Source organism: Globicephala melas, chromosome 14 (assembly GCF_963455315.2).
Source record: "Globicephala melas chromosome 14, mGloMel1.2, whole genome shotgun sequence".
Lineage (NCBI taxonomy): Eukaryota > Metazoa > Chordata > Mammalia > Artiodactyla > Delphinidae > Globicephala > Globicephala melas.
In genome coordinates, this window is record NC_083327.1 from 19,380,469 (window position 1) to 19,406,428 (window position 25,960).

The following is a 25,960-nucleotide window of genomic DNA, read 5'->3' on the forward strand; positions in this document are numbered from 1 at the left end:
GGGAAGTTATTTTTTAATGTCTATGGAGTTTCAGTTTGGGAAGATGAAAAAGTTCTGGAGATGGATGGTGGTGATCGCTGCACAACGATGTGAACGTACTTAATGCCACTCAGCTGCACATTTAAAATGGTTAAAATGGTAAATTATGTTATGTATATTTTGTTCCCCAAAGCTTTAAAAAATACAGCAGGACTGGCTTGATGCATTTTGGAGAAGTGTGAGGACAACAGAGGCTGTTCTTTAAAGCATAAATAATGGGACACCTAGTAGGGGCTCCTTCCCTTCCCAAATTCGATTATTAACTGTACCCAGGAATCAACCTCTTAAACAGAGGGAAACTCTGCAGCAATATTAACTCGATTATAATGATGATTTGTTTACTGTATGCATTCCTATTAGCATTTCCTTCCTTGCCAGAAGTTTTGCCTTAAACACACACACACACCCCACACCATCCTTAAAACATTAAAACCTCTAAAATAGGACAGAAAAAAAAAAAGCCGAGAAAAGCAACAGAAGGCAGCATCACACCCTCAGCGGTACTGGTTTTACTCGGGATGGTCCGTTTTAGCTTCCAAGAGCTACCGCGCACCGCTGCTGTTGTGTCGCTAAGGTTATAAGCATCCATAAACGCGCGACTGGATTAGAATGATTTCTAGCTTCTGAGATTCTACGTCTAAGCAAAGCAGACCTGGTGTGTCCTTAAACTGGCAAGGGAGCAGTCACAGCTCACGACCCGTCTTTGGCTCCCACAGCCCCAAAAGCACAGCGCTCCCGTCTCCCTCGTCTCGCCCTTCTTCCTTTCCACCTCCTCTTTCCTCTTTCGTTCTTTCAAGTGATGAGCTCGCGCAACCACAAACCCACTCACACAAACAAGGCATCCCTCTTTAGAAAAATTTTAAAGAGGCGAGAATCAGCGAGGACCTGGAAGCGGGATGGACCCTCCAACTCCTCCCTCGCACCCCGTTAAGAACAGCCCACCGCCGGCGACCAGGCTCCCCGGACGGGCCGGGCCCGCGGCCGGTGCCCGGTCCCCAGCGTGAACAACCTCCCCACTGTTCCCGCCCGGAGCGGGTGCCAGCCGCCAGCCGCGCCCCGGCAGCCCGGCGGGCCGGGGTCGTATCGGGTGACCGCGCGGGCGTGCGCCTGGCCGTGGGGCCGGCCTCCGGGCCTCAGGAGAGCCCGCCCAGGCCCTGCCCCGCCTCGCCTGGCCCGCCCGCCGGCCCTCCCGCCGGCTCGCCCGCTCGCCGGCCAGGGCACTTGATTCCGGCGCCCTCCGCGCTCGCCACCGCACGCCTCCACCCGCGCGGCTCGCCAGCACTCACCGCCCTCGCGCCCTCGCCGGCAGCTGCAGCCATGGGTCCCCGAGGCGCACGCGCCTCAGCGCTGAGGCTGCTCGCGCTGGGCGCGCTGCTGTGGCCCGCGGCAGGCGGCTGGGAGCTCACCATACTGCACACCAACGACGTGCACAGCCGGCTGGAGCAGACGAGCGAGGACTCTAGCAAGTGCGTCAACGCCAGCCGCTGCGTGGGCGGCGTGGCACGGCTCGCCACCAAGGTGCGCCAGATCCGCCGCGCCGAGCCCCACGTGCTGCTGCTCGACGCCGGCGACCAGTACCAGGGTACCATCTGGTTCACCGTGTACAAGGGCGCCGAGGTGGCGCACTTCATGAACGCCCTGCGCTACGATGCCATGGTAAGAAGGCGAGCCCGGGAAGCTCGGGAGCCCCTGGGTAGAGTCCCCGGACCGAGAGAGAAGCCGGGGTGGAGGAGCCGCCGACGGCGAGGCACGGGTGGCGAGCCTGGGACCGGGGCGCAGAGCGATGTGGGGAGAAAGCGAGACTCCCCGTCAGTGTGCCAGGTGGACGCAGACATAGACGTCCCTTGGCCGATTCGTCTTAAACGGACTGATGTTGCTGCACCCTCACCGTGAGATGGGGCGTTTCGAGGAACGGGTTCCAGCCCTGCCAGTGAGGGCGTTCCGCTGGGGTGCGTAGGACCCCAATTATCCAGAGCCTGGGACCGAGGTAGACTCGTCACGAACCTCTCATTTACTGGTCGGTCTTTCGAAGAATGCTTTATCTCGATTTACCAATAATGGGAAGTGAAACTAACTCAGGGTCAAAGAGGTTGAGTGCATTTTGCAGGTCCAGAATAGGGAGACAGGTTAAGAATGGACTCCAGAGCCCTTTGACCCCGCAGCTTAAGCATATTTAAGCTGGCAGACTTGGGAAAAAGGCTGGGCACCTTCTGTGTGCAATTGACTTTCTCTCTGCCTCAGTTCCTTCCTCTGTAATATGGGGGTAATAATTCTATCTACTTCAGAGGATTGCCTAGCACATAGTATGGCCTCTTTAAATGTTAGTTCTTATTATTACCAGACCCTGCTGTAGAGGTTTAAACACAGAAAGAAAGAAACTTCGAGAGGAAGCCAAAATGCTGAAAACACTGGGTTTCAAAGGATTTCAGTAAAACCAGTTTAGCAGAAGAGATTTAGGAAGAGACTCCAGCTTAAGAGATGAGAGGCTCTTAAAACATGGGCAAGAGTTTAAGTTCAAGTTCCCCAGTGCTCTGTTAAAGGTGGTGCCTTATTGGTTAGACTGAATTCTAGAAAAGGAGCAGAGAGGAGTTAGTTACACAATAATAAATAGGTATGACTTTTGTAACTCAAACCAGCACCAAGTTTAACCCTGTGTAAAATCCTAGAATAAAGAGATTCTGTGGAGAAACTGGGGGCAAGAAATCCTAGGAGCTTTAGAAGAACAGAGCAGGGGTCCAGGGAAATCTGTGAAGTCCATGTGTGTGTATCTGGAAGGCAGGGAGAGGTGTGGTACAGGCTGGAATACAGAGGGCTAATGGCACACTTTGTATCAGAAGAGCACAGAGGTCAGCAAAGCACAGTGCTGTATTTTCCCCCACCCCCCACCCCAGCTGGAAACTTGGAGAGAGGAGGACAGGAGAAGATAAGAGGGTAGAGTTGTTTTGTTTGGGGGGGTTTTTCCAAGAAAGCTCATTGTAGAGAGATGAAAGAAGGGCAGAGAGCTCTCCTCTCCATTCTGATCGTTGGTTTTAAGGTTATCAGGGATGCTCAAAGCAGCAGCAATACAAAGGGACCCCTGAGCCCCAGAGTTTATCTGGGGAGCTCGCCAGCATCTGGACTCCACCAAAGAATCGTGGGTCCCAAGAATTCCGTGAGTGGCCTCATCGCGTTCTTATCTGCGCAGCTCATCCTGCCTGATGCTTTGCCCTAAGGTAACAGCAGAATAAATATTTATAAAATTAACCTGTTACTAGCCTACGTTGCCATTTCCTCTGAGGAAGAATAAACCTTACATAAGTTTGTTTTGATTTCATGTATAAACCACAACTTTCTAAACTTTTCTTTTTGTGTCACTCTTTTGTCCACAGTTGTGTAGACTCTTTTTGGTGAAAAAAAGATGGATAATTCCTAGTTTTCTTGAATAATAATGTTTTTCTCTTTAAGTCAAATTAAACTCATGGTGTTAGTCATCATATCAAGTGTTTATGAAGGAGTCTGGGTAAAGCCAAAGCAGTCTGCGGCAAGTTACAGCCCATCACCACTGGGACCTTTTAGAATACTTTCTATTGGATGGAATTACTTTCTTTTCAGTTTCACTAAGAATAATTGGACTGGGGCCTGAGGAAAACTAGGCAGCTTATATAATGTTGGCAGCGGGTAAGGAGGGAGAGGAGGGTCAACAGCCAGGTTCCTGATAGCATCTTATCAGACTTAACTCTGTGCAGTTCTGGGGTTTGACAAACATGATTTGACCTGCGTAAAATCCTAGTTCTCGCGTTGCTTTAACAAAGCTCTGCCATGTTCTGGGTTTACAGAGGTTTTTCACTGTCCTTTTGCTTATACTGCTCTCAGGGAATTTATCGCTTTTCTGCTGTTAATGTTCCTCCCATGCCCACCCACCTGCCGCTACATCTTGACTTCCAGGAAGCTGGAGATTTAGATCAGGGTGGAAAACAGTTGTGCAGGGGCGTCTCCAGTTCTCTAGAAACTGGACCTGGTTCGAGGAGCCACATCTAAGGATGCGTGGGTCTGGAGGGCAAAGAGGAAGCTACTAGAATCTAGCTTAACTTCAGGAGTACCCTAGACCTCTGGACCCGTGTGTCCCAGGGAGAGAGCTGGGGGGGGGGGGGGTCTGATAGCTCTGGAGCCTAGGGCAAGCCTGGGGAAGACCCCTGGACCCAGCTGCCAGGCAGAAAACTCTAGAGGGAGAATGTCACAAGTCGCTAGTTGGTGTCGCTTTATTGGCAGAGGGACAGGAAGACAGCTCAGATGTGCATCCGATGTGCCTCACCGTGTGATTTTGGCACGTTGCTTTCTCTGAGTGTCCTGTTTCCAACTGCAAAACAGGAGGGATCACCCCTACCCAACGGTGTAGGAGTTTTGCAAGCGATACATGAGATAATAAATGTACAAATCCCTAGCACCCTCCTGGCTCAGAGTACTCAGTAAAGTTTAGCTCCATGTGCCCGGCCAAAAAAAGCAAAAGTTGTGAGGAATGGGGGTTTGGGTTTTCAGCTCTCAGTTTAATCTGATTCTGACTGCCCCGCACAGCCTACCACCCTCCTCCGGCCCCTCCACCATCTCTTCTAAGTCCCATTGTCTGAACTAATATTTTTATACACTTTTTAAAAAAACTTTATTTAAAAAAATTATTTTTAAATGCTAATCCTGTAACACCATGTAGCAGTTTGTATTTGCAGGACTCACCAGCGGTGTGATGATTATTTTTTTTGGACTGAGCTATTCTTAATGTCTCCTCATTGAGTGGTGTCACTCTGTATCTACCCCATACGTACACTGTGCATCCTGCTCCATGGAGACCTCCACACGTTTTAGCATCTGCTCCCCCATGATGGGTTTGGAGGTCGCACACATCGTGCTGCAGTTCCACAAATGCGCTGCCCGGAGCAGCCTCCTGCGGGTCCCGCCTGTGAGGATTTCTTTGGGATCCACACCCAAGGGCAGAATTGCTGGCCACAGGGACTGCGCTGTAAGGATCGCCAGACTGCTTTCCTGGAGCCCTCTACTCACCACACCCACCCCCAGGCAGATGTGAGCCCCGCATCCTTACCCCTGCTTTGCATCATTCTCCAGCTTTCCAGGAGGTGTAAAATGACATCTCATTGTTTGATCTTGTATTTTTCTAATAACTAGTGAATTTGATATGTTTGTTAACTTTGGGGGTTTCCTCTTCCCTAATTGCATGTTCACATACTTTGCTCTATTTTTAAAAATTAGGTTTGCTCTATTTTTCCTGATTTTCAGGAATTCTAAGTGTTGATCTGTAATCAAGTTTAGACATTGCAGATATCTTCTATTTAGGTTTAGTAATTTTGTCCGTAGTGTCTTTTCACTGAACAGAAATCCTCCACTTGGTATAATCAAATTAATTGTGTGTGTGTGTGTGTGTGTGTGTGTGTGGTTTGTGCTTTTGAAAGTTTACACAAGACTTTGTTCATTTGGAGCTTGTCATCCCCAGCGCTCATCCCCGGAATTCAGAGATGGGTACCTTTCTCTCTGCCTTTGATAGATAATGAATCTATAATCTGGGGCTATGCCATTCAGCAGTCTGGGTCATCAGTTCCTCATCTATAAAATCTGAGGTTCCTTACATCTCTAAACCAATGGCGTCCTAAGAAATGTTTTGATTCCATTTTTAAAAATTTATTTTATTTATTTTCTTTTGTTTATTTATTTATTTTTGGCTGTGTTGGGTCTTCATTGCCCTGCGCGAGCTTCTATTTATTTCCTTTTAAAAAAAATTTTTTTTGGCTGCGTCGGATCTTTGTTACGGTGCGCAGGCTTCTCTGTAGTTGTGGTGCACGGGCTTCCCTCTAGTTGTGGCATGCGGGATTTCTCTCTCTAGTTGTGGCGCACGGGCTCCAGGGCGCATGGACTCTAGTTTGTGGCACACAGGCTCTCTAGTTGAGGCGTGCAGGCTCAGAAGTTGTGGTGCGCAGGCTTCATTGCCCCGCGGCATGTGGGATCTTAGTTCCCTGCCCAGGGATCAGACCCGCGACCCCTGCATTGGAAAGCAGATTCTTTATCACTGGACCACCAGGGAAGTCCCTTGATTCCATTTTGATTTAGTGAGGGGGCAGGAGGATGAAGCACAGGTGCAGAGGCAGGAATCTGCACGATGGATCAGCCCGGACCAGAGCAAGGTGGCAGGAATCAGGGGAGATGAGATTGTGTAGGGTTTACAGGCCACCCTGAAAAGTGTGGGCTCTCCTCTGTTGCCATGGGGAGCCACTGGAGGTTTCTGAGTAGAGGGACTGTGGTTAATGAAAAATAAACATTTTGTCTTTGTCTGCAGTTCCTGGCAGCATAGCTCCCCAAACTCTTGGGGATGAGTGATGAGTGTCCTTTGTATGCTAATGAAGTGACTGATAGCTGGGAACCCCTAGGCAGCTTCAGAATGAGGGCTGGTGGCCAGAAAGGAAAAGGCCAGAGGGTAGGAACTTTCAACCTCTGGGGAGGGGAGGGGGCCCGGAGATTGAACCAATCACCAGTTGTCAGTGATTTAATCAGTCATGTCAGTGTGATGAAACCTCCGTGAAAACTCCTAAACGGTGAACACACTGAGGTGCCCGGAGGGTGGTGTGCTCCAGGAGGCCACGTGCACCCCTCTGCTTGCACGTCTTGTACCATGCATGTCTTCCATTTGGCTGTTCCTGAGTTGTATCCTTTAAAATATACCAGTAACAGTAACCAAAGCACTTTCCTGCATCCTGTGAGTGGTTCTAGCAAATTATCGAGCCTGTGGAGGGGCCGTGGGAATCCTTGATTTATAGCTGATGGGTCAGAAGTACAAGTGACCCAAGACTTGCAGCTGGCATCTGAAGGGGCAGGCTTGTGGCTCTGAGCCTGGGATTTGTGATCTGATGCTCACTCCAGGTAGACAGTGTCAAAATGGAATTGAATTGTTGGACACACAGTTGGTAACCGCAGAGAACTAGAGAACTGGTTGATGTGAGAAGACACCTCCCAGCAACAGAAGGAAATCCTAGTTTTGGAAGATGAACAGAAATGGATGGGAGGGTGAAGATACCAGAGAAGAGGAGGGGAGAAGGGGCTGGCCAGCGGTCTGGGTGGGAGATGATGGACCCTGAATGCAACCCGGCAAAGTGCTCGTGTGCCCACGGCGCAGAAAGCCAAACTCTGACAGCGGGAGTCTGCGTCAAAGTCAAGGCAGGGCGCCCAAGCAAGGGAGTGGGAGATGAGCCTCAGATCCACTCCAGCTTAGACTTTGAGTTACTGGTGTTTTTAAAGGGGATGAACAAAGGAGCTGGGATTAATCATTGTCTTGTGACATTTCTTAATCACAGTTTCTGGAGTCAGGGTGTCTCCGGTCTACAATTCTCTGGCCAGGTGGTCCATAGCTCCAGGGCCTGTTAGGAGAACAACCTGAGTTTGTATGTTAATGATGAAATCTACAACGGGCCATCTTCCTCCTCTGACTCTGGTTGATTACTGTTCAGTTAGCACGTGGTTGAGGTCAGAGGGGACAAGAAAGGGAATAAAGTTTTGAACAGAGAGATTAATCATAAACTCAGTAAGGGAACTAAGTTTTAGGGGGACTCTGGTTCGGAACTATGGTGATGGGGAAAGAAAGGCTGAAGCCACTGGGACCAGTTTCAGTAGGCAGGCAGCGTGGCACAGGGCTGTGAGGGTGAACTCGGGGGTGACTGTCTGGGATCAGGTCCCCTTTCTACCACTTAAAATCTATGGGCTGTGAGCAGGTTCTTGGACCTCGTGGAGCCTTCCTTTCCGCAGGAGTAAGGTGGGTGTGATGGCGGTCTTCCCCCCATAGATTGCTGTGGGGTTTAAAGGAGATGATAATGCATGGAAAGTTCTCTGCACAGTGCTAGCCACGGTCACCTTCTGTTGGCAGGAGTGGCTCAGGAGAGGTTATAATCAAAAGATGACTAAGAGGGTTCAAGCCGCAGACACGGGGAGAGTCGGCATTGTTTAACACTACACCTCAGGAGTGCAGAGGTGTAGTAAGCTTACCCCCTGACAGCTGAAGCCTGTTATTTCCAGCTAAAGGCGTTTCCTGAACTTACTGGACATGCTTGTCCCCTGTAGGGCTGTGGCAGACAGAAGCGGTGGAAAGAGATCTGGACAGGACCTCAGGACACCCAGGTTTTACTTCTTGGCTTTTGCAAGTCATTATCTATGTGGGTTTGGGCAGCAGATCCCTCCTCTATGAAACAGGGCATTTGGAGAGGGTGGTCTGCCCCTGTCATTTCTCAGCGCCTCAGCCCTTGCCGTCTGTCTTGCTTCTAATCTGCCAACATAGCTCGGCTGGTGCTGGCCCTGAATTTTACGCACAAGTCTAAGTTTGCCTGACAACGTTCTTATGTCCCCTTCACCATCCCTTTCATGGAGACTCTTTCCTTATGGAGGGATGGCTTGGGTCTTCTCCCAGGTACCTGCAGGCGGCCACTGCTTCCAGACAAACAGGTTCCCAGGATTTTGGATGGAGGGTTACCTTCTTCGTAATAGAAGTCGGTGGCCACAATGGGAGGATGATGAGCCCAGGTTCAAGCCTGCTGTCTGTGAGGTTCTTTTATTCATTCAGTCCGCAGATATTCACTAGGCACTGGCCTGTGCCAGGCTTCGTGCTGAGTGCTTCGGGCAGTGAACAAGACCTGCCAGGGTGAAACTTACTGTTCAGAGGAGGGGACCATGCCCGCCTGAGCCCTTCATAACCACATAAAGAGTCTGGGTAGGACCTATGAAGGGGGGAGGGGGGAGGAGCAAAACAAAGCAAAAATGACTGAAATTCTAATACCTGTGCAGAGGGATTCTCCAACTAAACATCTTGTCTGCAGAAGACAATGCCTGGGTACCATATATGCCCAAATCAACAGTGGGCATGTTTCCCCTCCTCCCCAGAAAACCAATCTCTAAGCAAAGAGAAGTCACCTTATATTCAAGTGGTTAATGGCAAAGCCTCTCATATGGAGGAAACTAAATGAGTTTATCTTCAATAACAAAGCAGATGTTCTGGGAAGACAGACTAGCCTTGCTGGTTTGGGAAGCTTAAAAGAGATATCTAATGGCAGCGGGAATTTTGTTGTTCTCTTTTTAAAAGCAAAGAAAGTTGTAGTTTTTCCTAGAGCTCAGACCTCAGAAGTTGTACGTGTCTAGTGGGTTGTGGATCCTTGGGCCTCAGTGATGTGAACATTCACCCCCCCCCCCGACCCCGACCCTGTCCTGTGGCTGTGGTCCCGGACCTTACGCTTCCTGTTCCAGTCTGAGTTTCCACACCAGAGCTGGGCTGGGTGAGACCAGCCTCAGGCACGGAGAGGAGGAAACAAAGGCAGCTTCTTAGCTCATCTTGTCCTAGCCATCTGTGTTTTCTTAACTGAAAAGGGGAAGGAACCAAACAAATCCCACAGCAGATTGACAGTGTTCCCCACTTCACTCACAGACGCCTCTGAATGCTGTGTAAGCTCCTTCCCTGGCTGTGTTCTTCAGCTGCGTAACCAGAACTTGAAAATCCCCTTGACACTTCTTTTCCCTCACCTGAATAGTTGGTTCTATATAGAATCCAAACATTAGCTGGAGCCTTCTAGCCCCTCCGAGATGTAGTTAAACCTGCCTGGAACCCAAGTAGTTGAGCAGGTGATTCTAAAGGTAACAATGGTATGGGTATTTTGCATGTACAGAGCTTATATGGCAAATGTGAAATGCTGTCTGTTCAGTACTTGTTTGTTCAGTCATTCATTCAGCGAACATTGAGGTGCAGGAAAGCTGGATTAAGTCTGGGAATCTTTTCTGCTATTCAATCAGGTGCCACATTCACCTGCCAGGGCCTAAAACTGGGGGTGTGGAGTGCAACCCAACACCAGAAGTGGCCACAGCGCCAGAAATGTACCACCCAAACCAGACCTACCTTGTGATCCTTCCCACTTACGGTTGTTGCTGAGTCTCCCTGAGTGATTGGCAGCTGAGCCCTGTTGTATGATAGACCAGATTCTCCCCTCACCCTTAAATTATAGGGTTTCCTGCAGACTCCTTCATGGGATGAGCTAGTGTCTAAATGACTCACTAAATTCATGTGTTGCAAATTTCTGACAAATGGCTTTTTGACGTTCTCACAATTGAGTTCTGCGGATTAAAACAGAAATTCTTTTCTTCTGTGTAATGCGTCCTGCGCTGCTCTTAAATCAGTTCTTCTTTCCTTCGTTTCTCTTCCACCTGGATTTAAGCCTCTTGTCTTCACTTGGAACATTTTTGACTATCTCAGCTGTCATGTCTTCATCCCCTCATTTGTTAATATAGCTGATGTCATTTGCCTGGGGGCTTCCCCTGACCAAGTGAAGCTCACACTTGGAGCCCTGGCCATCCTTAACGGGCAGGGCGGGCCTGCGTCCTTGCCAGGCTCTCTCACACACGTCCCCGTCTGTGGTTCCCACTTGCTTGATGGATGCATGGACGGATGTGTTTATGTCACGCTCTCTCCCTTCCTAAGGACAAGGACCAGGGCCGTGTTGCTTGGCGCTGTAGAAATCGGGAAGAAACCAGTGGGTTGTTGAGTGATACTCATCCCTTCCAGAGGCTTGTATTTTTCTATAATCTCTTCCATTATGGTTTTTCATAGGATACTGAACATAGTTCTCTGTGCCCTATAGTAGGACATTGCTGCTTATCCATTCTGTGTATAATAACTATTTTTTATTTCTTTATAATTTTTTATTGAAGTATAGTTGATTTACAATGTAGTGTTCATTACTGCTGTACAGAAAAGGGATTCAGTTATACATGTATATATACATTCTTTCTATATCCTTTTACATCATGGTTTACAGGTGCTTGTATTAGCGGCAGTTTGGCAGAATAGTTAAGGTCCCAGATGCTAAAGCCTCGCTTTGTTCAGACCCCAGCTCTGCCGCTTGCTAGCTGTGGAAGACCCGTGCCTTAGTTTTCCCATCTCTATAAAGGACAAATAATAGCACCTACCTCATAGCATTGTGAGAATTGAATGAGTTCATGTGTGAACAGGGCTTGGCCATGTAGCAGGGAAGTCTTAACTATTAGTATTTCTTTTTGTCATTTTTTTGTCTTTAAAATTTTTTCTCTTTCTTGAAATTCCCTCATGTCAAATTCACTGGTAATTTTCACAGTTCTTTGTAGACAAAACTGGGGCTATGAAATGTCCCCTTTCTAATTCAGATACCCTATCAACCAGAGTTGATCCCCTTGGTAGATTCCCAATAGAAAGACACTTCAAAAAGTTCCATTTTCTTGCCAACTGCTATCATGAAATCTGTACAGCGTTCACATGTGCAAGACAAGACACTGAACAGTTCAGAAAACTTTGTTTAAAAATCTATTCACCAACAAATGCCAATAAGATATTAGTGGAAATATAAATTAAAACACAGGAGGGACTTCCCTGGTGGCACAGTGGTGGGAAGCAGCTGCATAGCGCAGGGAGATCAGCTCGGTGCTTTGTGACCACCTAGAGGGGTGGGATTGGGAGACGCAAGAGGGAGGGGATATGGGGATATATGTATATGTATAGCTGATTCACTTTGTTATAAAGCAGAAACTGACACACCATTGTAAAGCAATTATACTCCAATAAAGATGTTAAAAGAAAAAAAAGAATCCGCATGCTAATGCAGGGGACATGGGTTCGATCCCTGGTCCGGGAGGATCCCACATGCCGCGGAGCAGCTAAGCCCGTGCACCCCAATTACTGAGCCTGCGCTGTAGAGCCCGCGAGCCACAACTACTGAGCCCATACGCCACAACTACAGAAGCCCGTGCACCTAGAGCCCGTGCTCCGCAACAAGAGAAGCCACTGCAAGAAGCCGGCACCACAACGAAGAGTAGCCTCCACTCACCGCAACTAGAGAAAGCCCGCACGCAGCAACGAAGACCCAACGCAGTCCAAAATAAATTAATTAATTAATTAAAAAACCCACACACACAGGAAATGAAATAAGAGGACCAGGCGATGAATTGTGAAGCAGTTGGCTAAGCTTCCAAGCTTACCGTCTGGTTCACCTGCTTCCAAGCAATTTGGTTTCTCTTGTTTTACAACTAAATGTCACTTAACTACTATTTACCAAGTGATTTTATATCCTGCCTTCTACTGAAAAGTTTCAGTGGCTCACTTACCAAATCATAGGTGAAAATGGAGCCCGTTTGAAAGAAGCAGGTGGTTTTACTATCCGTTCAGTAAACACCTGCAGGGCGCTGGTGCCAGGCGCTCATCTGGCATCACCAAGGACACTGGGACAGTCGACACCACTCCTGCCTCCGGGAGAAAGATGTGTGGACAGCGGCAGCGAGGTGTGACGGATGTGGCTGGAGGGCTGTCTGCGGTCATGGCGCCACGAAAGGCTTCTCACGGAGCTCACCTTGGGCTGCATCTAAGGCAGCTCATTGCGTGCAGGTGGATTAGTGTTCCTGGAACTGAGGGCACCTGGTCTGGCAGAAAAAACGCGAGAGCTCAGGGAGATCAGGGAGTGGCTCGCTCATACGGCGTCCGAGGAGGCAGGGCTGGGGTTTCGGTGGGCAGGGGGGGAGTCTCGCAGAGACTCACACCAGGGCTAGAAGCGGTCGGGTGGGTGTTTGGGGATGCGCGTTCTGGGGGCCCGCGGGCTGTGGTCGAGAGGTGTGTGAGCCTGGCGACCAGACACCGGCTCGGAGGCTCTGCAAAGGTGTGGGTGAAGAGCGATGAGGCAGAGTGGGGCATTGGGAGCGCAGAGAGGAGGGGCGCCCTGGCTGGGGCGGTGCAGGAGCAAAGGAGCTTGGTGGCTGGTGGGTCGTGAGGGGAAGGGAGGGTCGCCTGGGTGTTGCAGCGCTTCTCCAGGGGTTTCTCTGAGGTTGTGGAGAGTCTTTCCCAACACCTGGGGTCACGCGCATCCTCACAAGTGTCTCCTTCACTGGCTTACTGAGGGTAAGTTCCTGCTGGAGGCTGATGGCGGGATAGGGAGCAGCGGGGAGCCATGGGGAGGGTGGGAGAACCGGCAGTGAGCACCAGGTCGCTCCCAGGCAACTCCGTGGAGCACGTCCTGCCTTGATTTTTGTAGGAAGAGTCAGCTGTGTGTAGGAGAAGGCCATTTGATGGAGATTTTTCTGCTCATTCATTTATTCATGCTCTGCTCCAGGGACTGTGCTGGGTGATACGGGGACTCAGTGGGCAGTTGTGGGGTCTGCTAGGGCTGCCTGAGGGGACCTTCGGAGCAGAGAAGGACAGCTAACTCAGGGACGACCACGAGGGTTTGGGGAAGTCTTTCTTCCAGAAGGACCATCAGACTTCAGGAGCTAAGGCCATTAGTTGAATAAAGTAGTAAAGGCCTGGCATGGGAAAGGAATGTTCTGTCTCCCTATGTATGTATCAGTTGATCATCTTTTCTCCATCCTATACAGAGGGACAGAGATCCGTGAGAGCGTGGAAAAGTACGAGGAGTCAGGATTTTACTTCGAGGGCTCCCCCTGTACTAGGCCTTATGCGAAACCCATTACATCCAAGCATAGAGGTGAAGAAGGTTGGAGTCAAACAGAAGTGGCTCTGGTCCCAACTCCACCGCTTCCTAATCGTGTGACTTTGAACGATTGATTTAATGTCTGTAGAGCTCGGTTGTTCTCCTCTGTAACATGAGGATAGTAATAGTACCAACGTCACAGCAGGAAACCAGCTTTGCTCTGCAAACTCACCTCGCATGGTGTGTGGAGAGTGCTTAGTAAATGCCGGCTCGTTTCCATGATGACTTTTGTTTTATTCATTGACTGCTCTTCCGAGGAAGCTGCAGTTTAGAAATGTGCCTGAATCACTGCTCCTTAGTCATGGCGTCAGGCCTGACTGCTGCCTGGGGGTGGGTGTCAGAGGGAGGCTGAAGGGGAAGGCGAGACCAGACCTCAGAGAGCTCAGGACAATGAACTTTATCACAAAGGCAGTGGGGAGCCTCTGTGGGACCTTAAGGTCGGACGGACAAGTTCAGATTTGCGTTTTGGAAAGATGATTCTGGCAGCCAGATGCGTGCAGGATGGTTCAGAGAAGGCGATGGTGGTAGCTGGAGGCCCAGCTGGGAAGCTGTTGCAGTTCCTAGAAGGAGTGGCCAGGGCACAGGCAGGTGGGAGCAATGGGGTGGGCTGGACCAGAGCATTTAGCCAAAGGGAAGGGATGCTGCTGGGAGATGTGGGAGAGGCAGCGAGGGGGAGGGATTCAGCTGCCCCGGGGCTTCTGGCTGTACTGACTTGGGAGATGATAGCACCTGGACCAAGATGGGAATCCCAGAGACAGGGGCTTTTTTTTTTTTTTTTTTCTGCGGTACGCGGGCCTCTCACTGTTGTGGCCTCTCCTGTTGCGGAGCACAGGCTCCGGACGCAGGCTCAGCGGCCACGGCTCACGGGCCCAGCCGCTCCGCGGCATGTGGGATCTTCCCGGACCAGGGCACGAACCCGTGTCCCCTGCATCGGCAGGTGGACTCACAACCACTGCGCCACCAGGGAAGCCCGAGGCAGGGGCTTTGAACCGGGTGAGCTTGGGGTGCCTGTAAGACCCTGGAGGACAATGTCCACGTGGCAGCTGGACAGACAGATGAAGAGTCAGGAGAAAAGACAGGGCAGCAGATGTTCAGTTTGGAGTGGAAGGTGTGAGTGCCAGGGAGATATTTCAGGCACCCGTGCACCGCTCCAAGCACCCGGATCAGGGCTCCTCTCCCCGCGGGGCAGAGAGGGGAAAAGGCAGCCAAGGTCACCACTTTCAGGGCATTACACTCAAGTCCAAGGAGGAGACACCAAGCAAGACAAATAAAGGAAAAATGTAACTTCAGCTGTTGCGGAGTGCTAGCAATATAATGGTACAGTGTAAGGCGGATGACTTATTGGATAATCTCTTGTGAAGAGCTGTAGGAACATTCATTTTTTAAAAAAAACTTTACAGCTAAGCAAGATAGTTATTGTAACCTCATAAGGCAGACTTATTTCACCATAGGAAAGAACCATAATGTTCTAAGAATAGAAGAGAAAAAGGCAATTACCGAAGACTGGGAGAACCTTTAACTCGGTCAGCCTTTAAGAGGGAAGCAGTTAGGTAAGAGGAAGAAGTAAAAATGAGCAGATACTCAGAGACGGGGGAGGGGGTGGGAAGGCAAGTTCAGAAATTCTGAGTCTGGTCTGAGAGACAGGCACATGGGGACATGAAGACACTGTGCTGCTTTCTCCGTGGAGAAGCAGTGCACGTGAGGACACGACGCACATGGCCCTTAGAGCCCAGGCACCCAGGGGGCACCTGCCGGGCAGGTGAGGGGCTCCAGGGCTGAGCAGGGTGGAGGTGGTGGGACGCAGTGGCTCAGGGAGCCCTCCACGCGGGGAGGACCCCACGGGCATGCAGAGCGCGCCACTGCGGAGGGGAGCGTGCAGGAAGGAGAAGGGCGGGGCAGTAAGAGAATATGGGGGGGGTGTTCATTTAGACAGAGGGGTCACCCGCCAGCACTTCCAGGCCTGTTCTCAGATGACCCTCAAGGTGGAGCAAAATCGGGTGTGGTGTTGAGAAAGTTTGAGACTCACTGGTTTAAGCACTAAGTTAGCAAATCAGCCTTGGCAGCCAGAGCAGGTGGGTGCGTGCCCCCAGGAGGTGGGCTTCTTCCAGGAGGCCCGCGGACAAGGGGGCGGAAGACCTTTGAGGAGGTGGCTGGCACGTTGTGTTTTGTCAGCATCACCCCAGGGGAAGCTGCCAGACGTCAAAGTGGTCATTTTGCCCCCTATAGCCAGTCCCAGAACAGTGAGGAAAGGAAACGAGGGAAGCAGGTGGGAACAAGGGTTGTGTTAAAGCGTGCCAGCTCCTCCCAAAACCCTGGCTCTGAGCCCGTACAGACTCTTGACCTGTCCCAGATCTGGGAGTGGCAGGTCAGTGGACACCCAGCCAGGTCTCTAGGTGACTCCTATGCACGTTGATGCCACCTTCAGCAGGTGGTGTGGACCCCGGGGAGCAGTTTTCAAACCAGCCTGGTGATCTGATTGCCCGTGGGCCCAATCTCAGGGCCCCAGAATAAAGTCTCTGAGCCTGAGAAGGACAGCAGTCATGTAGTCGGCTTCCTAAGGCTCCGCCAGGTTTGGGAGCCCCATGCCAGGGTAACTGTTTTTTGGCCACAACGCGTGGCTCGCAGGGTTGTAGTTCCCCGACCAGGGATTGAACCCTCATCCTCAGCAGTGAAAGCACGGAGTCCTAACCACTGGACCGCCAGGGAATTCCCCAAGGTAATGTTCTTTAAAGTATGCTTTTACTGGCAATTCCTGAGTACCTGATTCTTTTTCTCTTTTCCCTTTCTACCAGGCACTGGGAAATCACGAATTTGATAATGGTGTAGAAGGCCTGATTGATCCACTTCTCAAAGAGGCCAGATTTCCAATTCTGAGTGCAAACATTAAAGCCAAGGGGCCGCTGGCGTCTCAAATATCAGGACTTTATTTGCCGTATAAAATTCTTCCTGTTGGTGATGAAGTTGTAGGGATTGTCGGATACACTTCAAAAGAAACCCCTTTCCTCTCCAATCCAGGTATTTTCTTCTTTTACAGCACTTGTTGCTTGAAAATAGATGCACTGAATCAGAGCTTGGCATTATTTTTCTGGACCGTTGGTTAAAGTAGGAACATGTGGTATTGGACACGTGTGTGCTTAGGATGACACTGAAAAACGAGTCCAGTGGCTCCCAGTTGCCCTGAGTTACTTCTTAAAGACATTCGCCCTCCTGCTCGATGAACTTCTTTGTTGACATAAACAGTATCTTTGTTTAATTCAGTGCATTCAGAATTGGACGAGAGGGCCGCTGATATCCAGTGCTGAACCGTACAGAGTCACTCACTGGAGGATGAGAGCCACGTGACTCACGCCCTTCTTCCTGTGGAGGCAGAGCCCAGAGCCAGGGTTTTACCTCAATTTACCTCAACTTTCCTTTTCTGATATGATTATTACATGTCCAGTTAACTCTGCTTTCTCTGTTCTTAGTTATTTGTCTCTTACAGTTTTAATGACTTTGTTGTATCTGGCTTTCTGGGAAATATATATACATTTTTGAATGGTCTTGTGTGTGTGTGTGTGTGTATATGTGTATATATACCATACAGGAGATATATATATATCTGCTATATCTATACACACACACACACACACACATATGTATAACCCTGAGACCATTCAGAAAACATTTTTGAGCCACTTTTAGAGGAGCACTTTGGCAGTAAAAACAAAAAGATGTTTTTTTCTAAATTATCCAAATCAGTGTTCTTTCCGCATTTGAAGAAAAAAGGGAAATAAGGGTTTTCGTTAAGAATGAACTGATAAAGGACATCTAATTAACAGTTAGAAAAGTCACATGTCTGTTGCTGCTGTTTAAAATAGTTGCAGGCCGTCGGAAACAACGAAAAGGTCAACGGTTGGCCTTGAGCGGCTCCGGGGCCCAGAGGGTCCTGCGGGGCTTGGATGCAGGGCTGGGCCGCTCTCCACGGCTGGGGACCTGGGGCTTGTCAGGCACCCCAGGCGGCAGGTGGACGTCTATCGCACGGTGACCAAGCCTTTGCACACGGTCACCGGCTGTTGCTGAGATCATTGTGAAGCCACAGAGGGTAGCCACGGACGTGATGAGTCACTGGCTTTTTTTCTTTTAATATCTTTATTGGAGTGTAATTGCTTTACACTGGTGTGTTAGCTTCTGCTGAGGCACTGGCTTTTGAAGTGTCTTAGGAGTGCTCTTCTGCCTCAGAGGGACGTGGTCCCACCAGAGGGACCTGGTCTCGGGCTGCTCTCCACCACCCGGCCTGACCTCTTCCTCTCCCCACCCCTGCAGACATCGCTGTGCGGGCTGATCACACCTTCCCCGGGGCTCAGGGGGTGCTGCCTCTGAACCACCTGGGGCTTTTCTGCCAAGAGGCCAGGGTGGCGATTACAGAGTGAACCAACCACCGACATGGGTAGGGCTGGAGTAATGGGGCCTGGTTGCCGCAGGGCGCCCTCGGGTGGGACGCTTCTGCTGTTGGGTCCCCGTCACCCCCAGAAAACGCCTCCCCCTCATCACATTTGTCCTCGCTCTGGGCTTCCTGCATGACTGGAGCAGCCTGAGGACACAGCTGGGTCTCCTCTCAGTGAAAATCTGGAACACAGTAGAGTGGCCAGCTGAGGATCTTGGGCTAAAGATGTGGACGTGTTGAATAACTGAATAGTTATGTGTCTCCATAATGTCTGTTCCACCCAGGGGGTTTTGAGTTCATTTAAGGCGGCATGTAATTAACGCCATAGGAGAGTCATAAACAAAGTCAGGGAGGGAGAGGGAGGGGTTCTGGTGAGCGAAGGACGTGATGGCCAGCTTGGGGGTGAGGTAGACGCGATGAAGACCTTACTTGGCCTCTCCAGGGTGTGCGAAGCAACTGGGGCAAAGGGCATTCCAGGAGTGAGGTCAGAGTCACCTGATAGGACGCAGGCTCCTGAGGACGGGGACCTGCTGGGTGTCAGCACAGGGGAGGTTCCCAGTGAAAGTTGCTGGAATGAACTCGTGAGAGCAGGCAGGTGTGGGACCACAGTCCCAAAGTGGCTGGGTGTTCAGTTTTCTGGAACATGGGTTCTAAGCAGAGAAAGCTAGAAAGGGGAACTGAAGACTGGATTGTCAGGCTGAGGAGTTCAGCATGATTTGGAGAAAAGCATTACCCCTCCTTTAATAGCCACCAAGAAAGGGACTTCCCTGGCGGTCCACTGGTTAAGACTTTGCCTTCCAATGCAGGGGGTGCGGGTTCGATCCCTGATCGGGGAGTTAAGATCCCACATGCCTCGCAGCCAAAAAACCAAGACATAAAACAGAAGCAGTATGGTAACAAAATCAATAAAGACTTCAAAAAAAATTTTTTTAAATAGTCACCGGTAAAAAGATAGAAGGGGAGTGGGGTGGTGGAGAGACAAAGGGCTCCAGAGCTCAGACCACCCTGTCTGGGACTCTGACAGCACCCCATCTTAGTTCTTTACCAGGTTACAACAGACAGGGACTCCGAAGGGGCCATGCTCTTTCCAGCAGCTCTCAAGAGAGAAAGGCTGCACCATGCAGGGGCCAGGGCAGGAGCTGGGCAGGGGTGGAGAAGGACACTCGCTTCTCCCAAGACCACAGTCCCAGCAGCCCGGCTCCCCCTACAGACCTCTGACCCCAAATCCAGCCTCATTCCTCCCGTGCTGGTGACCCACAAGTATCATTTGTATTTCTAGCACGTTTAATTTATTTTAGCTAGATAATGAACTTCCTCTCACTCCCCTCATGATATACTGAAATATATCCCACGCTTTCTGTATGTGAGATGACCGATCCTGTGAGGTTTCTGATGTGTTAGGAGAACACATTCCTTTGTCCTCAGAGGCCTTTCTCTCAACTTTTTTCTTTCTTCTTGCCAGCCACACTGAAGTAGAGGACGGTAGCGTTGTCTGAAAGTCTCAGCAAACATTTCTTCAGTTATTCTTTCATTCATTCCCCTGAGAGCTTGCCTCTGTGCCAGGCGCTGTTCTAGGCATCAGAGATGCTGACCCCCCAAAAAGCCCTGCCCACTGGAGCTTCACGTTTAGTGGGAGAAGAAATAAATGAGGAAAATGTGTGGTGCCAGAAGGTGATAAAAGATATAGAGAGAAATTAAGCAGGAGATGGGGTGGCAAGTGGGGCATAGGGGTGAGCTCACCTTGTCGTTTTAAGGAGAGACTCCATGAGCAGCTCACAGAGATGGTGACATGGCACTGGGGGTGACCTGGGAGCCCTGAGCTTCTTGGGGTGACTGGCAAGAAGCATATTATTATTCTTGATGGCCTCATGGCAGACAATGGTGGCCAAGCTGTTACACCTCTTGATTTTTTTTTGAAAAAAATCGATATTTATTTACTTTTCAAAAGTAAAGTAGGATTGGATAGATGATTTCTTTTTCTTTTTTAATTGGAGTATAGTTGCTTTACAATGTTGTGTTAGTTTCTGCTGTACAGCAAAATGAATCAGCTCTATGTATACATATATCCCCTCTTTTTCCCGTTTAGGTCACCACAGAGCATTAAGTAGAGTTCCCTGTGCTATACAGCAGGTTCTCATGAGTTATCTGTTTTATGCATGTTAGTGTATATATATCAATCCCAATCTCCCCATTCATCCCACCCTCCCTTTCCCCCTTTGGTGTCCCTACGTTTGTTCTCTACGTCTGTTTCTCTATTTCTACCCTGCAGACCTCACCTCTTGATTTTTAAATGGTGCCTGTGCGTTACAGCACTGCGGGTCCCACCCCACATCTGTGAGCCACTCGTTTTCAGGCCGTCCGTTTGTGATGCCCCCGGCTTTGCCGTCAGCCATGCTGTTTATTTTATGTGCTCATTGGCACGTGTTGGCTTGACTGGTTCGAGAGACTCCAGAGTTCCCCACTGGAGCACACGGAGACCCCCCAAACCCCACGGCATCACAAGGGATGAGTTTAACAGTCCTGTAGCTCCTTAGAGAGTTGAATACTTTTCACACTGGAGACGGCAGACTCCTGGGTTTCGAAAGATCGTTACGAGACTGATTCATGTTTCGGCATTCTCATTTGAGAGATGGTTCTGAGATATTTGCATAAGGGAATCTGGATCCTCTAGAGGATCCCGAGTCACAGGCGGCTGGATGTGACTTCAGGGCAGCGTGTCTGTGTTTGCGGTCACCTGTGTGCCAGTCAGAGCCATAAGCCCTCAGGCCGCGCTGGGGTTTGGCCACAGGGGTAGCACATGCCTGCGACACACAGAGCGCCCAGCTGGGGAGTCACACCCATACTCACCAGCTGCACCAGCGGTCAAGCTTCCGCTCCCACTGAGTGCGGGGCGAGCCTCCAGGGAATGATGCGCATGCTCCCAGGGCCGGCAGTCCTTGGATGGGACACCCCCCGCCCGCTGCCATCTAATCAGAGCTCCGTGATGCTCTAATGCTGACCTTAGCCAGTGAACAAGACAGAGTTGTCAGCGGTGTCGTACAATTGGCATTCAAGGGCTAATTGCTGACAGAGTTTCAAGTGTGAGGACTGATTATGTTGAACTTGCAAACAAAGCTGTAGAGTAGCTAATCTGGTTGTTTTTTTTTTTTCAGTTTTATTGAGATATGATTGACATCCAGCACCTGTATGGGTTTAAGGTGTGCAGCATAGTGACTTGGCATAGGTACAACCCATCATGCTTGTGTGCTCAGCCACGCTCAGCACTGGCCTGATGGAAGTCTAAATATACAAATAGATGTAAAAAAATAGAGAGATTCCAAATCTGAAGCCTCCTCACTGTTGGAATTTGAGTAACATAATATCATCCACAACCTTAAACCGGTGCAGCATTAAGCGAATGCAACTGAGCGTATTGCTGTGAATTTGTATTGGCTTTGTAGAGATTTTATACTGAATTTATACATAAGTTTTGGTCTTAGTAATTTAAGAGCTTTAGGAGATTAAGGTGTTTTTATTTGGTCTGCTTGTATAATAAGCAATATAATAAAAATTGTTGTCAATAAATGTCCATATTTATTTTCTTCCTTAGGAACGAATTTAGTATTCGAAGATGAAATCGCTGCATTGCAACCGGAAGTAGATAAGCTACAAACTCTAAATGTGAACAAAATTATTGCACTGGGACATTCTGGTTTTGAAATGGATAAACTCATCGCTCAGAAAGTGAAGGGCGTGGACGTAGTGGTGGGAGGACATTCCAACACGTTTCTTTACACAGGTAATGGCAGCGGGAGAGCTAGATGATATACGTTACATATATAGTATAATATATACATGTAATAATGTACACAGGTGGTGCACACTGAGTGGTAACATGTATAAATCTTACTCAAAGAGACTTTTTAAAACATTTTATTGAAATATATGGTTGATTTACAATGTTGTGTTAGTTTCAGGTTTACAGTAAAGTGATTCAGTCATATGTATATGTACATTCTTTTTTAGATTCTTTTCCATTATAGGTTATTACAAGATATTGAGTAGAGTTCCCTGTGCTATTCAGTAGGTCCTTGTTGGTTATCTGTTTTATACATAGTAGTGTGTATGTTAATCCCAAACTCCGAATTTGTCCATCCCCTGCTTTCCTCTTTGGTAACCATAAGTTTGTTTTCCATGTCTGTGAGTCTATTTCTGTTTTGTAAATAAGTTCATTTATATCATTTTAAGTTAGATTCCACATATGAGTGATATCATATGATATTTGTGTTTCTCTGTCTGACTTGCTTCACTTAGTATGATAATCTCTAGGTCCATCCATGTTGCTGCCATTGGCATTATTTCATCCTTTTTGATGGCTGAATAGTATTCCAATGTGTATATGTACCACATCTTCTTTATCCATTCATCTGTTGATGGACATCTTGGTTGCCTCCATGCAAAGAGACATTACTAAGAGTAACTTATTGGTTTCATGAGTATGTCAATTCCATTCACTTATGTAAATTATAAATATATATAACATACACATTCAAATATATAAAAGGTTACTGAGGCCCAACTAAAAGTCATTGTACATCAAAAAGCAACATGCATATAAAAATTTTAAGCATAAACAACATAATGTAAATAAGGCCTTCACAGCTCAAGGTGACAGGACTTGATTGGTAGGTTCACAGGTGGCAGAAGCTGGAACTCTGGGCTCAAGCCCTAACCCTGCAGCATCCCAGGACTGTGGTGCCCTAGAAGCCACAGGCCCCCATGCTCTTGCAAGCACTCTCTCCTCCCTCGATTTCTTCCCCCCTCCTCTCCCTTCCCCTCTCTCCATCCCTCCCTCCTCCTCTCCCTCTTTCCCTTCCCTCTCTCTTTTCTTCCTTCCTTCCCGTCTTCCCTCCATTCCTTCCACATGTCTCTCTCTCTCTCTCTCTCTCTCTCTCTCTCTCTCTCTCTCTCTCTCTCTCTCTCTCCCCCCCCTTGGTATCAGGTAATTTTAGTTAGGAAAAGTCTAACTCTTTTTTTTCCCATTTGAACATATACTGTCGCAAAACTTTTGGGTCCGGCTCAGTGAGTCTTTCCCACCATGCCCTCTCCCTGCCCCTACCACTGCTTCATGGGGCTTTAAAGTATTTTCAAGAAAAGGAAGACGAGCAGGAGAGCCTGCTGGAACTGGCTTCTATCAGCTCTGGGAAGGACGACTTCGATGGGGAACAACCCTCCCCTTGGAGAGCTTGCTGCTTCGCCCGTCTCTATGTGAGCTATCTCAGGCAATCCTATTTTTATAAAAGCAGCAATTAAAAATACCCCAAACAGGGCTTCCCTGGTGGTGCAGTGGTTGAGAGTCCGCCTGCCAATGCAGGGGACGTGGGTTCGTGCCCCGGTCCGGGAAGATCCCACATGCCGCGGAGCGGCTGGGCCCGTGAGCCATGGCTGCTGAGCCTGCGGGTCCGGAGCCTGTGCTCCGCAACGGGAGAGGCCGCAACAGTGAGAGGGCTGCATACCACAAAAAAAAAAAAAAAAAAAACCAAAGCAGTAAGAAATGTCCAAACCTGTTAAAAGTTCTCACTAAGAAGAGAGTATGGGTAATTTTTAATTTCTTCTTAGCACCTTTGAGTGTTTTCAAATGATGAATGTATGTCGCTTTTACAATGAGAAAAAGAGACACAAATTATTTTTTTTAAAAAAAGGAAAGGAAGAAACACAGTACTGGGTCAGAAGTCCTTATTCCTGTTTCCTGAAGGACCTTGAGTAGTCACCCTCTCTGAACCTGTTAGCTTCGCTTCAGAATGTCAGTGACGATGCGCCAATGAAATCCTGCAAAAGAGAATGTGCCTTTTGGGAAGGAGATGAATTTAGTGAATGATGAATGACTGGATGAAAGAAAGATGTGAGGATAAAAATTACAATTTGCTTATCCATAAACCTTACAGTAGATAATTACAGTCTCTGGAAAAGACTGCCTGTAGCATCTTTGTCATTTATCTCACATTTCATGATTGCTTACCAAGATTAAACTTGTTCTCATGAAAATATTCAATTTGGACATTCATCATTGTGAGGAATGAACTTAACAATGAAAGGTGATTCCAGGACACAGTAGAGGATGAGGCATATTTGCTTGTTTAAATAAATTTTCCCAGCCTCGAAAAACAAACAAAGCAACAACAAGAAACAACCCTCCGCTGAATTGCCTTTGGAATTAGCTTAAAGTTAAATATGATTAGTTAATCAAATTAGGGTTAAAATAATACATCTTTTGGAATTTTAAATCTTGCCGAGAACCATTTCAGCACACACACAGGACCGAACACACACAAACACACTCACCTGAAAGGGAATTTCACAAAGTGTCGGGATTGCACCTGGTATTTTCTATTCTGTTATTTAATTTTTTTTAAATGCTGGTGACTACCTGTTAAATAAGATTCATTGTCTTGTCACCAGTCCATATTTTTAAAACCTCAGCTTTACGTGGGGCACGACCAAAATAGCACATGGACGGTTCCCCTCCAAATAGTGAAGCCCCTGCAGGTTCTCTGGATTACAGCCACCGTGCACATGCAGACCAGACAACCCTGGTATTGCCTGACCATTCTCACGTTGGGATGAAGAGGAGAGGACTTCCACGTCCAGGCTTGCAAAATGTCAGAGCTGCGAGGATGAGGGCTCGAATGCAGACTTCTAAAGGATTTAAATCCTAGAGTTAAGGAACTGGTCCATGCTGTTGCCTTTGGACAAAAAAGTAGTTAAAGTGTGTGCAGGTTGGAAGATGTGGCAGGTGTGCCAGGGGACTCTCCTCTGCGTGTGACCCTTGAAGGCAGACGGGCTCCTGAGACGCCGTCGCTCTGTTTGCCTCCCGCTTTTTTAACTGGATTTTGGATCATGCAAGCCCATCAGTTTGCTGTGGCCTTGGTGAGTGTAGACGTCCGTCGTTTCCTCCATCTGCACAGTTAAGGAGTTACAAGCGTGACATCTATGATCCCTTCTGTTCAAACACCCTGCTCCCTAGAAAGGCATCCATGCCAAGAGCCTGACTGCTTACTTGCGGGAATTTGGGGAAGTAAAACATTTCTTGGTAGAATACTCTCTAACTTCCTTAGGTTACTGCAGTGATTTTCTTTATACCTCCAGCTCCTTTGAGGCTCACACCTCCTGGTTACCCTGTCTCCCCCCCGTTATCACTGTCACCTAAGCCCCTCCCCGGTGTCACCAAGAATTTAGCACCCAACGTCCTGTCTTCCTCTGCACTCCAGCTCCTGCCTGCATCCTGGCTGAGTGTCTATATGGATGGTGGAGCCAGTACCCAAGTTCAGAGTCCCTTGATCCTATCAACTCGTGACTGTCGCCTCCTTTTCAGCAACCTCACTTCTGGGACCACAGGCTGAGACCTGGTCATCATCTTGAATTGCGGCATGCCCACAGCCCCACTGCCTACCTCCCTCCTCTCTTTAAGGCTCTCTCACCCTTATTCCTCTGCAAAGAGGCCTGCAGCCTCACGGCAACCTCGGTCTGGTGAACCCTCCTCCCCTCCCAGCCCAGCAGGTGTCACTTCTCCTCCTTAACCTGGGAGCGTCCATTACAGACTCACCACCACGTCTCTGGCTGACACCCAGAAGGCGGGTGCCCAGGATTGTTGAGTGAATGCTGACAGATGTAGCTCCTTTAAAAGTAAGCTCTTTTGGGACTTCCCTGGTGGTCCAGTGGTTAGGGCTTCCTGCTTCCACTGCTGGAGGCATGGGTTTGATCCCTAGTCAGGGAACTGAGATCTCACATGCCGCATGGCGTGGCCAAAAAAAAAGAAATTTATTTTTTAAGTAAGATTTCTTTATTTGAACAGCTTTTTGTATTAAGTACCTCATTTGTATTGCTTCTGGATTTTGGCACACGTTTCTTGAATATGAAATTCAAGCCTTTTCATTGACTTAGAGAACATAAATGATTTTAATAACCACCGTATTTTGTTCTCAAAACAAATGGAGTTCACAGTTTAAGT

General features: G+C 48.7%; 1 protein-coding gene across 1 annotated transcript in view; it reads left to right on the forward strand.

Annotated features, from left to right (window-relative positions):
* Window positions 1-1,280: 1,280 nt before the first annotated feature.
* Window positions 1,281-25,960, forward strand: part of NT5E (5'-nucleotidase ecto) — a 44,005-nt gene continuing 19,325 nt past the window's right edge. The window contains exons 1-3 of the mRNA XM_030859439.3: window positions 1,281-1,695; window positions 16,343-16,565; window positions 21,563-21,751. Of these exons, the coding sequence (XP_030715299.1) occupies window positions 1,357-1,695; window positions 16,343-16,565; window positions 21,563-21,751 (751 nt within the window). The 5' untranslated portion in view covers window positions 1,281-1,356. The remainder of the gene's footprint in view (window positions 1,696-16,342; window positions 16,566-21,562; window positions 21,752-25,960) is intronic.